The sequence below is a fragment of the Parambassis ranga genome, chromosome 4, assembly GCF_900634625.1.
Source record: "Parambassis ranga chromosome 4, fParRan2.1, whole genome shotgun sequence".
Classification (NCBI taxonomy): Eukaryota; Metazoa; Chordata; class Actinopteri; family Ambassidae; genus Parambassis; species Parambassis ranga.
In genome coordinates, this window is record NC_041025.1 from 5,277,581 (window position 1) to 5,292,850 (window position 15,270).

The 15,270-nt window shown below is 41.6% G+C and overlaps 1 protein-coding gene across 5 annotated transcripts in view; it reads left to right on the forward strand.

Annotated features, from left to right (window-relative positions):
- Nucleotides 1-14,855, forward strand: part of LOC114434639 (uncharacterized) — a 123,568-nt gene extending 108,713 nt beyond the window's left edge. For 3 of the 5 annotated variants that reach the window (XM_028403960.1, XM_028403961.1, XM_028403964.1), the window contains 2 exons: nt 7,436-7,641; nt 13,867-14,855. In XM_028403960.1, the coding sequence (XP_028259761.1) occupies nt 7,436-7,641; nt 13,867-14,107 (447 nt within the window). In that variant the 3' untranslated portion in view covers nt 14,108-14,855. The remainder of the gene's footprint in view (nt 1-7,435; nt 7,642-13,866) is intronic. The other 2 variants (XM_028403963.1, XM_028403962.1) reach the window with 2 other exon arrangements.
- Nucleotides 14,856-15,270: the final 415 nt, after the last annotated feature.

The window sequence follows — 15,270 nt, forward strand, 5'->3', positions numbered from 1 at the left end:
TTTAATAAGATGCTAATTGATGGCATTTAATGACAATACTGTATATTAGATAATAATGCACAATGTTAAATAACCTTGAGCCTACATAAGGACACTGTAACACTAGTCCACAGGGATAATGACTTGGTTGTTCTGATGGTGTCATATGGGGTTAAGCCCATACAAAGTGACTTAATATCCTGGAAGGGGTTAAATCTTTGCCATAATGATGAGATCCCCACCACATTACAGAGCAAAAGTCACACCCATTCTAAAACAAAGGTCCCACAGGGTCCACTGTGACACCTATTGGAACAGTAAAGTATAGTTAGGCACAGCTCTAACCAACATCTGTTGCTCAGGCCCGCATCAACATCATGCAACCATCACATGTGGACAGATGTCTGTAGATGGCTCACTCACACAGGTAGCTTGTTAGTGTGCATGGGGTTTACAATTTGATATGTTCGTCTTTTGGTTACTTGTACATGTAGAGCTTAGTTAGCACACCTCCAGTTTTGGGCCACTTGGTTGATCATGCATCTACAGTATAAACTTTGTCATTGGTCTTTTTTTACCATATTGTCTTCAGAGCATCATAGGGTCTCTCTTCTGGATAAGTATACATTTTTGTGATGTAAAAGTGTATGAACCTTGCATACATCGTACCAAAACACTGGCTAAAGAGATGGAAATAAGGAGCAGCATTGTTGCCTTTTACAGTTCATAAAAATCAAAAGACTGTTGTAACATGACACAACTTGGCTGAGTAGCATACACACCTGGACAAAGCACAGATTTATGCATAGGTTCTCACATTCTTGACAAAAAGGCTTTGAACAGTGGACACTTGGGCTGAAATCTCAGGTGACAGAGTTAAATTCCACACAGCTGCTGCAGGACCGACGCCCCCCACACACTAAACACACACACCACGCAGGCTTTCATTTAACGTCACCTGTGAGCTCACTAAACAATAGCTAACGACACAGCATATGGATGACTCACAGACAGGGATATGGTAACTCTTGGCCCTGGCAGTAACCCTGTGTTGGATTACTTTAGTCAGTGGGTATCCCTTACAACAGGCCATTGCAAACTGCCTCAGCTTATAGATCCAAGGAAATGCTATGCTCTGATAGGGGTTTAATAGTAAACAAAGATTTACATTATTCCTTTTTCTGTATTTGGTCTCATATATCAAAAGTGCCGCTTGAAAAACTGAGCGGATATGTACCATAAAAGTTAAGAGGAAACAGCTGTAGAGCTGACTGCTTTCCACGGAGGGCTCTGATTCCATTTATCTTGGTTATTGTCTTAGGTACAATGAGGTGATTTATCTGAACAGAATGGACCCCACTTGGTTTGCAGAAGTGCAATCAGCAGCACATTATAGTAACGCTACTCTCCATTGTCAATTAGTACATAATAATGTGCCACACTTGCATTAATGTGATTGAGCACGTCTGTTAGGGATATGCATATATAACGTTCTTTGCTTTCCTTTTCCCTTTTCTCCTCTCCTGCTAACCCTTCTCAAGAGAGCCTCAGTAGTCGATGGTAGGATCCACCCTGATTGTCCAAACACTGCTCCCTCAGGGACGTTAATTTTCAAGCAGTCCCACGAGTGAGTCAAAAGACAGAAAGCTCACTAAGCATGAAGATTAGGGGAGTGTGAATCACACGTCTCTTTTTTTCCAGGCAGAAAGTATAATGGCAAATTAATTTCCCAGAGATTAATGTACAAGGTAAATATTTTAGTGCGAGTACTTACCTTCTAAAAAGTGTGAGGATGAACACACACCCCCCTCCCCCCTCCGCTCCTCCCAGTATGTGTTGAAACAGCTTAGATGCATAAGGAGTCTAATGAGAGAAGAGATTCCAAGCAGCCTGATGGCTCTCATCAATCACCTTTCTCCCTCTGAGGTGTGATGCCAGGCCACGGTGGGGCGGGTGGGAGGCGAGGGAGGGAGGGAGGGGAGGGAAGGCATCGGGTTTGTAATCTCAATAAGTTAATAGACTTTCAAGTTTGGTCCTGCTAAGTAGAACTTCATCCCTGTTGTTAGCAAACAAACAGCATGTAACACAGGGAGGCGCTTTCAGGAGCTGCTTGGCGTTTCCACGTTACACAGTTAATTTGTGTTGCACCTGAAATTAGGAGTTCTAACTAGAGTTTGTCGATACGTCTATAACGGTCAGCTAAAGGTTACTAAGTACTGAGCCGGCATAGGAAAACCAATCCAGATCTCTGCTGCTCTGACCAGTGGATCCTAACATGCAGGTATAAATATTTTAGCAGCAAATCCATGTGACTCCTCATTTATCTGCGAGCTTATGCAAAACAATACAACACAATGCTGCAGGAAATAACAAGCTAATAGCAAGCGTGTGTGTGGAAGCATGGATGTGTGAAGCATCATATCCAGTACAAACTTAGCTCTCGTTTCATGAAAATTCTGCACAAAACTACATACGCGTCCTCAGTCTTTCCTGTGTGAGACTTTTCAAGTGTTAGCAGCACTTTATTTCACTTCTGATGATTATGTATTGGAAAAATATTCTTTTGCACCAATGTGCATGATTAGCACTGAAGGTGTAGTCAGGGGAACTTAGAACTTCACCTAGATGTTTTCTCTTGGGAAGGTAAAATATATTTTAATATAAAATCTAAACAACTGTTGACTGTTAGCTTTAGCTGTCATGCACGTATAGAGTGTAGCAGGAATAACATATTTTGTAAGAAGTTAGCATCTCAGCACCTCCACAAAATAGAATTTGGATTATGTCTGCTCTGTGAGGAGCTTAAATGTATTGTTTACCATTTAGAAATTATATTGTAGACTATGTTCACCACATTATCTAATCATAAACACTTTTAACATTTTCAATGGGTTGTGTCAATGTGTTTAAACCCATTGACTTACTTCATACCCACACAGCTAAAACGCATGCACACAGAACACACAGTTAGCGCAATATCTTGACCGTATGCTGGATTAAATACAAACAAAGTGACTCATGGTACGGATTAACACACAAGTTAGCTGAAAACATGTGTTTCCTTGCTATAGCTATAGGCTCTGCTAATTCAAGCCAGCTTATTGCTACTCCTGACACACGTTGATTTGTTTGTCACTCTGCTACATCAGTGCTCTCTTAGAATTAAAGCTTGATTAGTGTAGCATGACACAAAATGAAAATGAATCTTACTATGCTACACATACCAGTGCAGTGTGTTTCTCCTTTGATGTTATTATCATTAAGAAATATCAGATATTTCATTTGTGTGTGTCAAACACTCTCACCGTGGCTTTATGAGGACAGTAAAGCGGTTGTCTTTCTCCTTTGGTGCACCGAGGTGATAGCCGTGTTTCATTAATTATCTCCTTGCTGGACAATGTGTATGTGTACTTCAGCAGGGAGAGGGGCTAATGTGGAAAATATGCAGAAAATGTATTTGGGTTGACTGTCCAGCTTTTATAAATGATTGTGTTTGGATAAATAGTGCCCTACTTTCAGAATCTGTGGATCTAAATATTCCCAATAGGCAGCGTCCCTCCTGTATTGATTGATTGGTATAGTGTTTAAAGGTCACAGTCATAAAACATCAGGATGTAAATAACAGACTGATTTCTTTAAATGTATTGCTCGTTGACTTTTTAAGTTAGAGCTTACTTCTCAGACTGATGTTTAGATTACAGCGTGTTATTTGAATTTGAGATTAGGTGCAAATATTCCTGACAAGGCAGTGTTTCTTCCCTTTAAAGGGGCAGACCTGAGATACCTCCCTTATGTACCGTAGTCTGTATCCCTGTTCCAATGGTGGCCACATGTTCGTAGACCACAAATACACCAAAGAAGTGTTCAGTAGGACACTGGCCTATGAAGGAGTTCCCATTTGGGTCACCTGCTGTCACCATGTGTTTCCCCTGTTGCCTAGCAACCATGATGGTGGCAGTGGACGCTTACATTTGAAAATACAGTATGAGCTGGTGTCTTTGTATATGATGTGCTTGGCTGCAGGAAGAAGGCCGTCAAAATGAGACATTGTCATACCCAGTGGTGTCAAACGTACACATGTTTATTACTCATTGGTCTAATTTAATAAAATGACTTTACTAAGTGGAAGTATAGATACAGGGTTTTTTCATGCCCTCAGCTCCAACAGTTACCTGGTGTGTGTGTCTCCTGTTTCTCGGCCTGTTTATTTGTCACATGCGAAGGAGATGTATCACATACAAACCAATAAGATGTTTAAATGTTATTACTCCTTAACGAATTGAGTCTCTGTGGATGACGCACATCATCCACATCCAGCAGTACAGTCCTATTTCTCTCGGCTCGCAGCATTCAGCTGTCCGGTTTGTTGTCCTGGCCCAAAAACCTGTGTTTTTCAAAAATCTTGTATCACAGTAAGAGCTCTAACTCCGTTGATCATTATGCTACTTTATACACACAAACACGAAGTGACGCAAGCGATCAGGAAACAGTGGGACATCTGTGTTATTAAAGATCTTTGCAGAACCGTGAGGACAGATGATAGATGAACACAATAAAAATTTCTGAATGGCTCGGGATCGAACCGCACCCGGGTAACAAGACTGTTTTCAAAATGTAATTATTAGAAAGAACAGACATTAGGTGAAAATGTAACAAATAGACGTAAAAAGTAGGCAGAAAAATTAAGAAATACCCTAAAATTCTACTTTTTGGTAACAAAGTATTTGTACTTGACACCACTGGTCATACCACAGGCTTTGAGGGATGCAGTTCTGAATGGACACAGTTGTTCTAATGTCTTTAATCAAGGATTTCTTTCTGTAAATGGATTGACCCTTGGGCCTCCTTTTCCTCCGGTCTCCGAAAACTGCTTTCATTCGATGCAGACTCACATGGGAAGGACAGAGTTGTGATTGTGTATCTTCTTATTGATATTTTTCTTGTGGATAATTAATTTAGCAAAGAGAATACAATGCTGCTTTTAACCTGATTCAGAGTGGCTTTGGCCTTGATGGGCTTGGGGTCCCACCAATGGATCCGATGCCTCATTTAAACCTGCCTTTTCAGGACTGTCGTCAAAATGTGTTCCATTTGCTTTCAGTTCTCTAAAAACCTTAATGACTGAGCACGCTGCATTTACTTCATGTTATCAAGTCCCACTCCCTTAACAACAAAAAAAGAGTATGCAACACATGAGCCTATTCATTTCTCCTTTAAGATTGAAAACACGTGTTTTAGTTTTTGCAGACATTTATCTGAATGTCTGGGCTTTCTTTGGCTTAAAGTATGGAATAAGCCATCAGTGGGTTTTGACCTCTCTACTAGCTCTTACACCAACAGACCGGTTTGCATTATGGAAGAAAAAGACAAAAAAATCACTGTGATTTCATTATTTTAATCATTAGTTTGGTATTAAAATATTAAAAAAAATTGTATGATTGATTTCATTACAGGAGTATTCTTACGCCGCTGTGGTCACTAATGGCTAAAGAGTCGTAATCCAAACCAAAAAAGGTGTGTGGCTTTCCTTTGGCTGCATCACTGCTCCAAAAAACTCCATGAAAATAGCCACAAAAGAACTTGACATGAGTGAAGAGCACAACCCAGTAATTTAATCAGAGGCACCAAAATCAAAGGAGGCAAAAGTTCAGGATCTGAATGCAATGAAATGTATCAGTTCCTTAGAAGCTGCTGGTATAGCTCACTTGTGGAGGAGCAAGCCTAGACAGAAAGGGCTGAGTAATGAAGATGGATGCATTCTGTTATCAGGCAGCCACTTACTGGGGCCTGATGTAACCTTAAACATTGAGGATAGCTCAGTTGCACAAAGAATCTAATTAATGAATAGCAGCCATGAAAGAGGACAAGGCAAGTGTGCATTTGCAGATGAATTCCAGACACTAATCAAACGCTGTTTAAGTGCTTTGGTTTGTCTCCAGAGCCAGGCGATATTTGGCGAGGACTTAAAGCGGTGCTTGCATGCTGGCTTAATGGCTGCATGCATCTCTTAGGGTTTTATGTATGTGCCTGTGTACATACATGTTTGTTTTTATTCCTGTTCAAGGGTTTGTTCGTCCAGTGCCAAGAATGAAGAGGGGAGAAAAAGGGCTGGATGTAAAGAATGTGACAGTGCATTACTTTATGAGTTTATTCCACTAATAGGGGTTTGTTTACTCTATATAATGGGTTCATATACAGTTACTAGGATTTCTGTATAAGGGAAGCTGGTTTTGTTTTCTAAGGCTTAGAGGCTGTTTTAACATCCAGCTACTGTTGGGTAGTATACAGATTCAAAGCAGTATGCAGCCTATGCTGTAATTTATTAAGTCGGACATCAGTTATGCCTTTAATTAGGCTAACATTTTGACTAGATCTTCATTGCCTCAGTCCAGAGTTTTAGCTGCTGGAAAACAACTAAGTAAGTTGAATTCATAATAGATCAATCTTTAGTTTTCAAAGGGAGAGTTGTTACCTTTTCACCACTTTAGGTTGTTGTTACTAAAAAAAAGGCATTAGTAAGAGGCAATAAAGTGAGGAACTTCAATTAACAGTGTTGGATACACTATTGGAGTCCTGTGTGCTGTCTGTAGCCTGCCGCATTGGGTTGTTTCTTCCTGTATCTTTTGGGGCTCATGAAGTTTGTATTCAGCCCAAAGCTTTCCTGTACCATTTTAAGTGTTTGCCACACAAAAGAAACTGAAAAGAAACTCCTGCACAGCTATAAGCTGTGGATACATGGCAGCACCGCACTGCCCTCCTCCTACCTGGCATGGTTCTCAGTTTTGTTGCCCCCCTTCCTCCTACTCAGGATTCCTCTGAGTAGGAGGAATAACCTGCTCACTTTGACAACATGTTGTTGAAGTTGCACAATATTGAATTTCCGATTTCTGACTTATCGCTCTTGCTCAACCCGCGTTTCGCTGGTACTAACACAATTCATAGTTTTCCACATAATTCCAGGGAACAACACGTCTTTTCTGTAGTGATATAAGCTTAAACTCAGTGTTGAACGAGTGCCATTGCTGAGCTATCAAATGCAAACAGCAACTTTGCAGGCAGTTTCTGACTTCAAAACCCCCACACCACAGACATACTTCACAGACTACTTCTTTTTATGTACTCACCAACATATTTGGATGTGTTTGTTAGTGGGAACAGTGTTAGTCGGTGTCAGCTCACCTGCCTATATCGTCATCTTATCAGCTGATCGGCAAAATCTGCAGATATCAAAGAGGTGCTGAAAATATACTGCATCCATAGTGTTGATGTGTAATTTCTTTGGCCACCATATTATTTTAATAATAATCACAGAACACAGAGAACTTGCTGCTTCATAGGTTGTGCTCTCAAGACAGTCCAGAATGAGTGCTATAGAACCCAACATTGATGTTATACAAAAACAGTTGAAGTGAATGATGAATTCTTTGTGTACGACTTTCTTTTTCCTATTATCCAGTACCAGCTGCAGAGGAACTCTCCGTGGCGGTCGGTGAGCTTCCAGTGGCAGACGTGGCTTGTGCTGATCGTCCTGTTTGCTTTGATGGGGCTGGTGCCTTACGTCGTTCACTGCTTGATGACCGCCTTCACCAAACCGCCCCCTCCCAGCACCTTTAAAGTGGCAGCAGCCTCTTTTGGTATCCTGACAGAGATCCTGCTCATCAGGTGAGTGTTTGTACTCGGTCTGTTGTTAACTGGAAGTGCCCTTGGGCTAAACATGTGTATAATGTGCAGAGCGTCCTCAGAATAATTAATGATGATGCCAGTATATATCCACACTGCTCTAAAACTATATTTTCAACTAACAATTCATTTTTATGTGACTTCAACAACAAGAAGTGGTGAGTGTCATCCAAATAATCATCTCTAAAACATGTTGTTGTTTGACCCCCCCCTCCCTCTCTTGTTTTCACTTAGTCTTCTTTTCCATTTTGATATTGCTAATTGGAACGATGCCTGCGGTACTGTAAACCATTAGTAAATGAACAGTCTGTTTTTATTAACATCTAACTTGTAAATAATGCATTAGATTCCTGGCATAAACAATATCTACTCTCTGATTAGAAAGCAACATATGGTGGATACTGTAATCAGATTACAAATACAGGTTATGTAATCTATAATTGTCTAAAATTTAGTCGAGCGCGTTCTGATTAATACATTAGAATTATAATTCCTAATCACGTTTTTTGAAAATCAGACCACATTTTAACCAACTTAATCAACTGAATGCAGGGATTAAGACACGCATGCCTCCTAATGAAATGAATGATAAAGTGTGACAGTGGTAGTGTAATTAAACCTTTGTGTTGTACATGTGTCCTTCCTCCAGTATTTGTCTACACTAAAATAAGAGAGCCTGTTTGTAATTAACTTAACAAGGCCCATAACTTCTTTTTTTTTCCATTAATGGCCTTTGCCAAGGAATGTGGCTAGTCAACTGGTAATTAATAAATATGGTGGCAGTGGTAATGTGCTTCTGCATCATTATGTTGTTGAAGCCCTTATCCACGCTAGTAATGAGCTGTAATTTTATGTCAGGAAATTGGTTTGTTTACAGCGTCAGACCAGCTGCATTCTTGGCAGATCTCGGCTGCAGGTATTTGCTCGTTGTTTTGAGTTGAAAGGGTTTAACATACTGTTACACGTTGATGTTGTTTTAAAGCTTTAATTAGGAACTCAGTGCATCCTTAGATTGTCATGCCTCCATAAAGCTCATTGACAGGTTCTCCGTAGACTGCTGCTCACATGATTGCTGGTGCAGTAGGGAGGTTGGTGGTGATGGTCATTGTGGTGTCGTGCCCCATGGTGCTTGTGCTGCCTGGGATGTGCCAGCCTCCTGCTGCCCCCTGTCAGTGTGCATCTCAGTCACACTTCAGCCCTGGGGTGGAAGCCCTTGTAAGGAGCAAACCACACCCCCCCCCCCCCCGTCCTGTCTCTCATCCACCACTCTGCCTGTTAGTCTTCCAAACAGAGACCACACGAAGATAAACAAGGTGCAGTGACCTTTTATTTTTTGCACCGTGTCGTGTCCATGTCAAGAGCTTACGATCATTTACACTGATGAAACGGTCACATGCCAATCTATTAGCAGGGCTGTTTAAAGCACAACCTCTGTGTCGCTGTTACCTGTTGTCTGTTACCATGGCTACAACACTTCAGACGACAGCTTAACTTTGCTACAAAGCAATCGAATAAGCATCATTTTATGGTTAGTTGGTCATTACAGGAGCCCTTGGAGGTAGAGGAGCTTATATTTGCTCCTTTGTCTTGCAGTGCATTCAGCTACTGTGATTGAGGCATTTTTGACTGCTTTCTGACTATCGACAAACATAATAATAACAGTTGAGTAAAATATGTCTGTGGAAATTCTCTGTCATCTTACTTGTGGTATGTTCAAGTGCTCAAACACAGGATACTGGACTTGCTGGAGCTTCAGGATTTCAGAGTTTCAGGTTTTGAAATAAGGCCAAAGAGCAAGCTTCACAGGTTAGAGTTTAGACCCCCACTTCCGTTAAAGGACAGGGGACACTTATTAAAGGACAACAACATCAACATTTTGGTAACACAAGATGTATATTTGAAATAGGAGTAAAGGAAGCCATCTTAAATGCTTATTGGTTGAAAACAAGTGGCAACCCCCAGGGCTGAAAGATGAAGCCCATGCAGAAGTGTCAAAAAACTGCTGTCCCCCCCTGCACTCTCTGGGGGCTGGCTCCAAAAGTGAGCTAATCACATAGGCCTCTATGTTAAAATGTTTTTCAAATATACAAAAAACGCACAATAAAAGTTACAGTTTCCGTTACCTTATGCGCGGTCAGCCATGTTAGTTTGTTGACATCTAGCTACCAGAATTCCTCACACTCAGGCAGTTTTGTATAACTTGCCCGGAACACTACAAAGTTGTGAGTCATGGTTTGAAGTTGTGACTTACGGGCTCAAATACAGCATCAGATGCTGCGCACCCAACCCAGACACATGAACCATGCACTTTCTCCAGGAAACTTCCCTCACCATTCACACCTTCATTAATGAGTGTTATGCATCATTAACACTCCCTCAGTCATGCGAACAGTGAAAAAAGCCATCCATTCTAATTTAAGGCACATCTCTTGTAACAATGGGCTGAAATACCACTTATCAGCCACTCACAGTGCAGCTCTAACAACACTTTAGACGTGTGTTTTTCAGGTCTTGCGTGGATTTCCATTGGATGTAAGCATCCAAACATCGTCAATAAGTTCTGAAATGTCCAGTGACTCTTGTTTTATCTTTATTATGCAAACAAATAGTCCCTCTCAGTGGCACTTCACTTCGACAGTTTGACCCTCCAAAACAATCTTTCCCTCGCCCTCCCTGTCCTGCTGCAGGTCTGTTATTGGACACATTCACAGAGTCACATGACATTTGTCAGGCTTGAACTGCCTTTCAGAAGGCTGTCACACAATATGCGCCCTCTCCTTCCTATACTGTCATGGCGAGAGTTTGTGGCGCTGAGACAGTGCCCTGACCATGCAGCTCCGCACTGTGAATTTTTATATGCCATTGCCTGGAGGTTAGAAACTCTCATTATGCCGTGTTAGATTTATTAAAATAGATTATGGAAATGTTAATTAAGTCATTAATTACATTATTTAAGCAGCATTGACAGATAAGGGAGTGTGTGTGTGTGTATGTGTGTGTGTGATGGGGGTGTCAAGCTACTTGGGTGGTTTAAAAGGATGTGATTGGTGACAAGGGACACTGTGGAGATGGCGTCTAACCGCTAGCGCTGACATGATACAAAGTGGCCTACACTGCTCTCTCACCTCACGCTACTGTCTGCAGCAGTTTGCAGAGCTGCCTGAGGACGAGTAGCTCATCGCTCTTTTCTAGATGTATAAGAGCTTCATAAGTGTGCTTTTTATAACTACACATAAGTTTGGAGGATTTGGGGATGCTCTGATTATAGGCTTTTACATTCTCAGAACCATTTTCACTGACATTTGAGCAAAGGCCTCAAACCATATTTCTAAGCTGTTCCTGAGGAAAACACAGAAGCGCAATTGTGAGATGAATTACCCATGAGTTGATACTATGGACTCTCTTATCTGTTGACAGTTTAGTTACCACAAAGCACAAGAAATGTGTTTTCCAATTCTCTGAGAATTGAGCTTTTCTTTGTCCCATCACACCTATATTAAGGGAATGAAAATTGCTCTGATCACACTTGATAAGAACAAATGATAGATGCTGTAAACAAGCAGAATGCTTCAATTCTGATCTGAGGCATTGATTCGCCTCACCAGCCAATTACTGTGCGGACTGAGGTTATGCATTCAGTCAATCTTCTGGGAGAAGGCTTTTTTTCCTTCCTGTCCAGTGTATTATTTTGTTCCTAAAAATGTGGATTTAAATGAACTCTTACTGGTAAAAAAAAAAAATTACAGGTGGAAATAATGAGTCTTGATTCCTTAGGTCCTTCTTCTGGTTGCCAGGCAGCACAGAAAGGTGTGTGTCTTGATATTAAGTGGCTGCTGATTGTAGGAAATGATACAGTGTGTGGTCGTCCGAACACCTCGGAGTCAAGCAATCATGATTAGCTCCCACATCAGTCACATGGGCCTGATGATAACTAACTGCTTTTTTGGATAGTTAGTATGCGCTGCATGGAGAGTCACATGAAAACACATAAACCTCTCCCAAGACTAAAAGAAGTTTGTTTTATGTACAATGTGCTGTGAAAGAAAATGTTTCAAATATTCTGAAGGAAGAGCATCACATTTAGAGAATTTTTTACCTACCTGAGAAAGCTGATCCCTTTTTCTCTGTTGGTTTGTCTATGTCAGAGCCAGGAGGTGATTAGTTTAGCCTAGGGCTGGGCGATTAATCATTTTATTGATTAATTCGAATTTGCTTTTTTTTTTTAATTGCGGTTTATGATGATCCATTTAGCAGCCTCTCTCTTCACTTAATGCCTCAGCCTGCCCAGTCCTAAAGAGTAAAAACAGCAAGACATTGTCACACCCATCTTGCCACATGTTGGACAAATTGGTCAGCATCACATATGTAACACCTTGTTCTAAAATACACCTAAGTGTGCTACTTGGGCACATCTTCAGTGATGAACCCGGGGGCTGCCTCTAGGATGTTCATGGTGGCTCTTTAAAGTTTCTGTGCTTTGATTCCAAGGAGCTTTAAAGCTTGCAGCTGTGACTGACCAGCGAAGTCCGTTTTTTCCCAAGGGCCAGTAAGTTTCAGTAGGACCATTTGCTTTGCTCATTCCAATGTTGTCACCATGTCTAGGCAGAGCAAATTGGCTATGATATGTTCTCGACACTTAAGACTCGACTCGACTTAAGACAGCTACTTTCTTAAGTCATCCTCAGGCACTGTTGGCATATTGGGGTCTCAACCAAGCCCCATTTGTGCAGATTGGCTGGGCTTGGGAGAACATGATATATTGATGAGATGAAGAACTTAATGTAGAATGGTTCTGGTCTCCAGAGCTCTCACCATGTGATTCAGCCTGGTCCCACCTGGTCCAGGCACCTTGTTTGTACACACTTACAATCTTCCTGCATCGTTTTTCCTCTTGCTCTGCTCATATCCTGGACCAGACAACACTTGTGAGAAGTGTTCAAGAACACCACTTATCTTCATCCTCGAGAGTACACCTTAAGCCCACAATATAGACCTTCAACCATCAGAACTAAGTATTGGTTACCATGGTTACAACTTCAGGACCTTCTGCAATGTCTGAATTTAATGTCTTGCACATCCATCGACTCATGGTGGTGAATCACTTCTGAAGTCTGTTGGACCAAAATGCTAGCAACAGTAATGAAATAGCGCTTTGCCGTGTCATGTACTGCAGTGAGGCTACCTTGAGGTAGGCAAGCAGGCAGGAAGACTTGTTCTGCTTGCTAAAGTAACCCCCTCTGCCCTCTGTAGATCCACTCACTCTCCACCTCTTTTTATTTAGATTAACCTAGGTGGATTCAGATGCTGCCATCATGGTGATGAGCCTCAAACATAGTCTCAAAATTGCTCTTTAGAAACCTATGGATGATGTCACAGAAAGTGTGTCACCATCAGTAAACATATAAACTCATACTGACATATCTGTGATAGACTGATGACAGTCTGAGTCAGCAGACAGATAAGCGTCTGACCATGGTGGCTCCAACTCACAATTTATGGAACTCAAAGGATCTGATGATAGCTGTGCACTTTCAGATGTCTTATGCCGGGTATACACGGTGCGATTTGGGCTGTCCCAAATGAAAGACGACATTTGTAGGAGAATCGTGGAGATATCTTTGGTCGTGGTCTTACGTCACACTGTGAGACAGGTTCCACGACTGCCGTTGACAGCACTTTAGGTTGACTGTCTTACCATGTGACAGCTGCTATGACCTGTCACCCCACGTCCACATCCTCCTTCTCTTCGCATATTGACGTTCGTTGTAACCCTTTCAGTAAATGGTCATTGTACAATCTGCATGCATCAAACTTGTGTCGTACCAAAGTTTATTAGATTCACGTCGCATAGTGTGTCATGCTACGGTCTTATAGGTTTGTTAAAAATCACACAGTGTATAAAGGCCATTAGAGAGTCCAGTCCTCAGAAGGATGGGGCTGTTTGGAAGGATCAGCAGTGTGTTAGGCAGAGGAGGTCATAATATTTTGGCGCAGCAGACACATTGTGTCAGGAGCATAAGAGGCACTGCAGAGGTCTCCCTCATGCTCTAAAGACTCAGTTAATGGGAGGTGAGGGATTTAATAATGAGATTAGGATTATGTTATTATACTAACAAAGTTATTTGGGATCAGCCAAAGTGTGAATGTATCTAATTGGAGTGTGCTGACAGGAAAATGTGGGATGAACGTTTGAACTTGTTTTCTCAGGTGTCTGTGGAGCTTCCTCAGCGGTCGGTACCGGCGGGCCGAGCAGACCGCCTTCACAGTCCAGCCCCGGGGCTCGGAGGAGGAGGAGGAGGATGACAGAAACAGGTCGGGCCGCTGGGATGGGTGCGAGGCCACTTCAGCAGCAGCAGCAGCAGGTCACGCTTCATCAGCAGCCTCACTCAGCCAAGTGCAGGAGAGGAAAGTGGATGTGTTGAAAAGAGGATGTCTCAGCTTTTTCTGAGCAGTTTACACAAAACAGGTGAGAGTCAGTCCTCTGGGCATTAGATGTGTCAAACAGCCGTTCCAGGTATGGCATCAGTATATCAATGTGGCATTTATGAGATGTTACACTTCAAAACCTGTTTTGAAGGTGTCAAACATTCCTGCTTTCCTTAATGTTAATTCAGTGGATATATTCACACATGTTGCAAACTGATGCTAAGGAAAAGAATGCGTGCAGCTTGCACGAGTGTGTTCAGTTCAGACACAGAGAGAGAGAGAGAAAAAAAATTGCCTGAAATCACTCTCTTTCCTTAATGATGCCCACACAGAGACAATGGGGCGCCGCTCTGATTAGTGTCACCTGTCCTTGTGCATCTCATCAGCTCCATTATGGCTCCATCTCCCATGCTTCTTCTGCTAATTGAATAGCCCGTGAAGTGGTGACGAGGACGGGGGCGAGAGCAGCGTCTGTCCCACTGCTGCTTCAGAAATGAGAGTAAAGCTTCCCAGAGAGAGACGCTGCTTTTTCTGTCTGTATGATAAAGCATTAACATACAGATATACACAAAGTGCTAACAAGTAGCTCTCATGTTCTATTACCGTCATATTCACTGCATGTTATTTGTTTGGATTAAGCGTGTACTTTAATCTCTGCGACACCCTTTCTTCCATTAGATACCGCCTTTCAGTTAAGGTGATTGTCATATATCCAGCTGCCAGTTAGCACAACATCACAAAACACTTCAAACAAGCACTTTTAAAACTCACTTTTGTGTTTTGGTCTCTTTAATCCACACCAAAGCGGGACATGTGCACTGGACATTCTCATAATACAAACTTCTGATACTGTTTTCAAACTATATGACACCTTAATCATATTTTAACCTGACAAGCCACAGACGACATGCCAGCAACTGACAGGAGTCACATTTTAATGTTGTATATAATGAATGTTCTTCTATAGTTTTTATTCTATTCTATTTTTTTGCATTTTAAATAATTGAATGTTGTATTTTTGAAGCAATATTTTGGTGAAAAGCTCTTGTATGTAAAGGCAAATAAAGGCAGAGGCAGGCCTCTATCTCATGTTTACTTTGAATGGGTTTCAGGTGGGTTGTATATATTAAAAAAAAATACACAAGATATTATTCAGATCTACAGCAAAAAAAACCCTTGAAATAT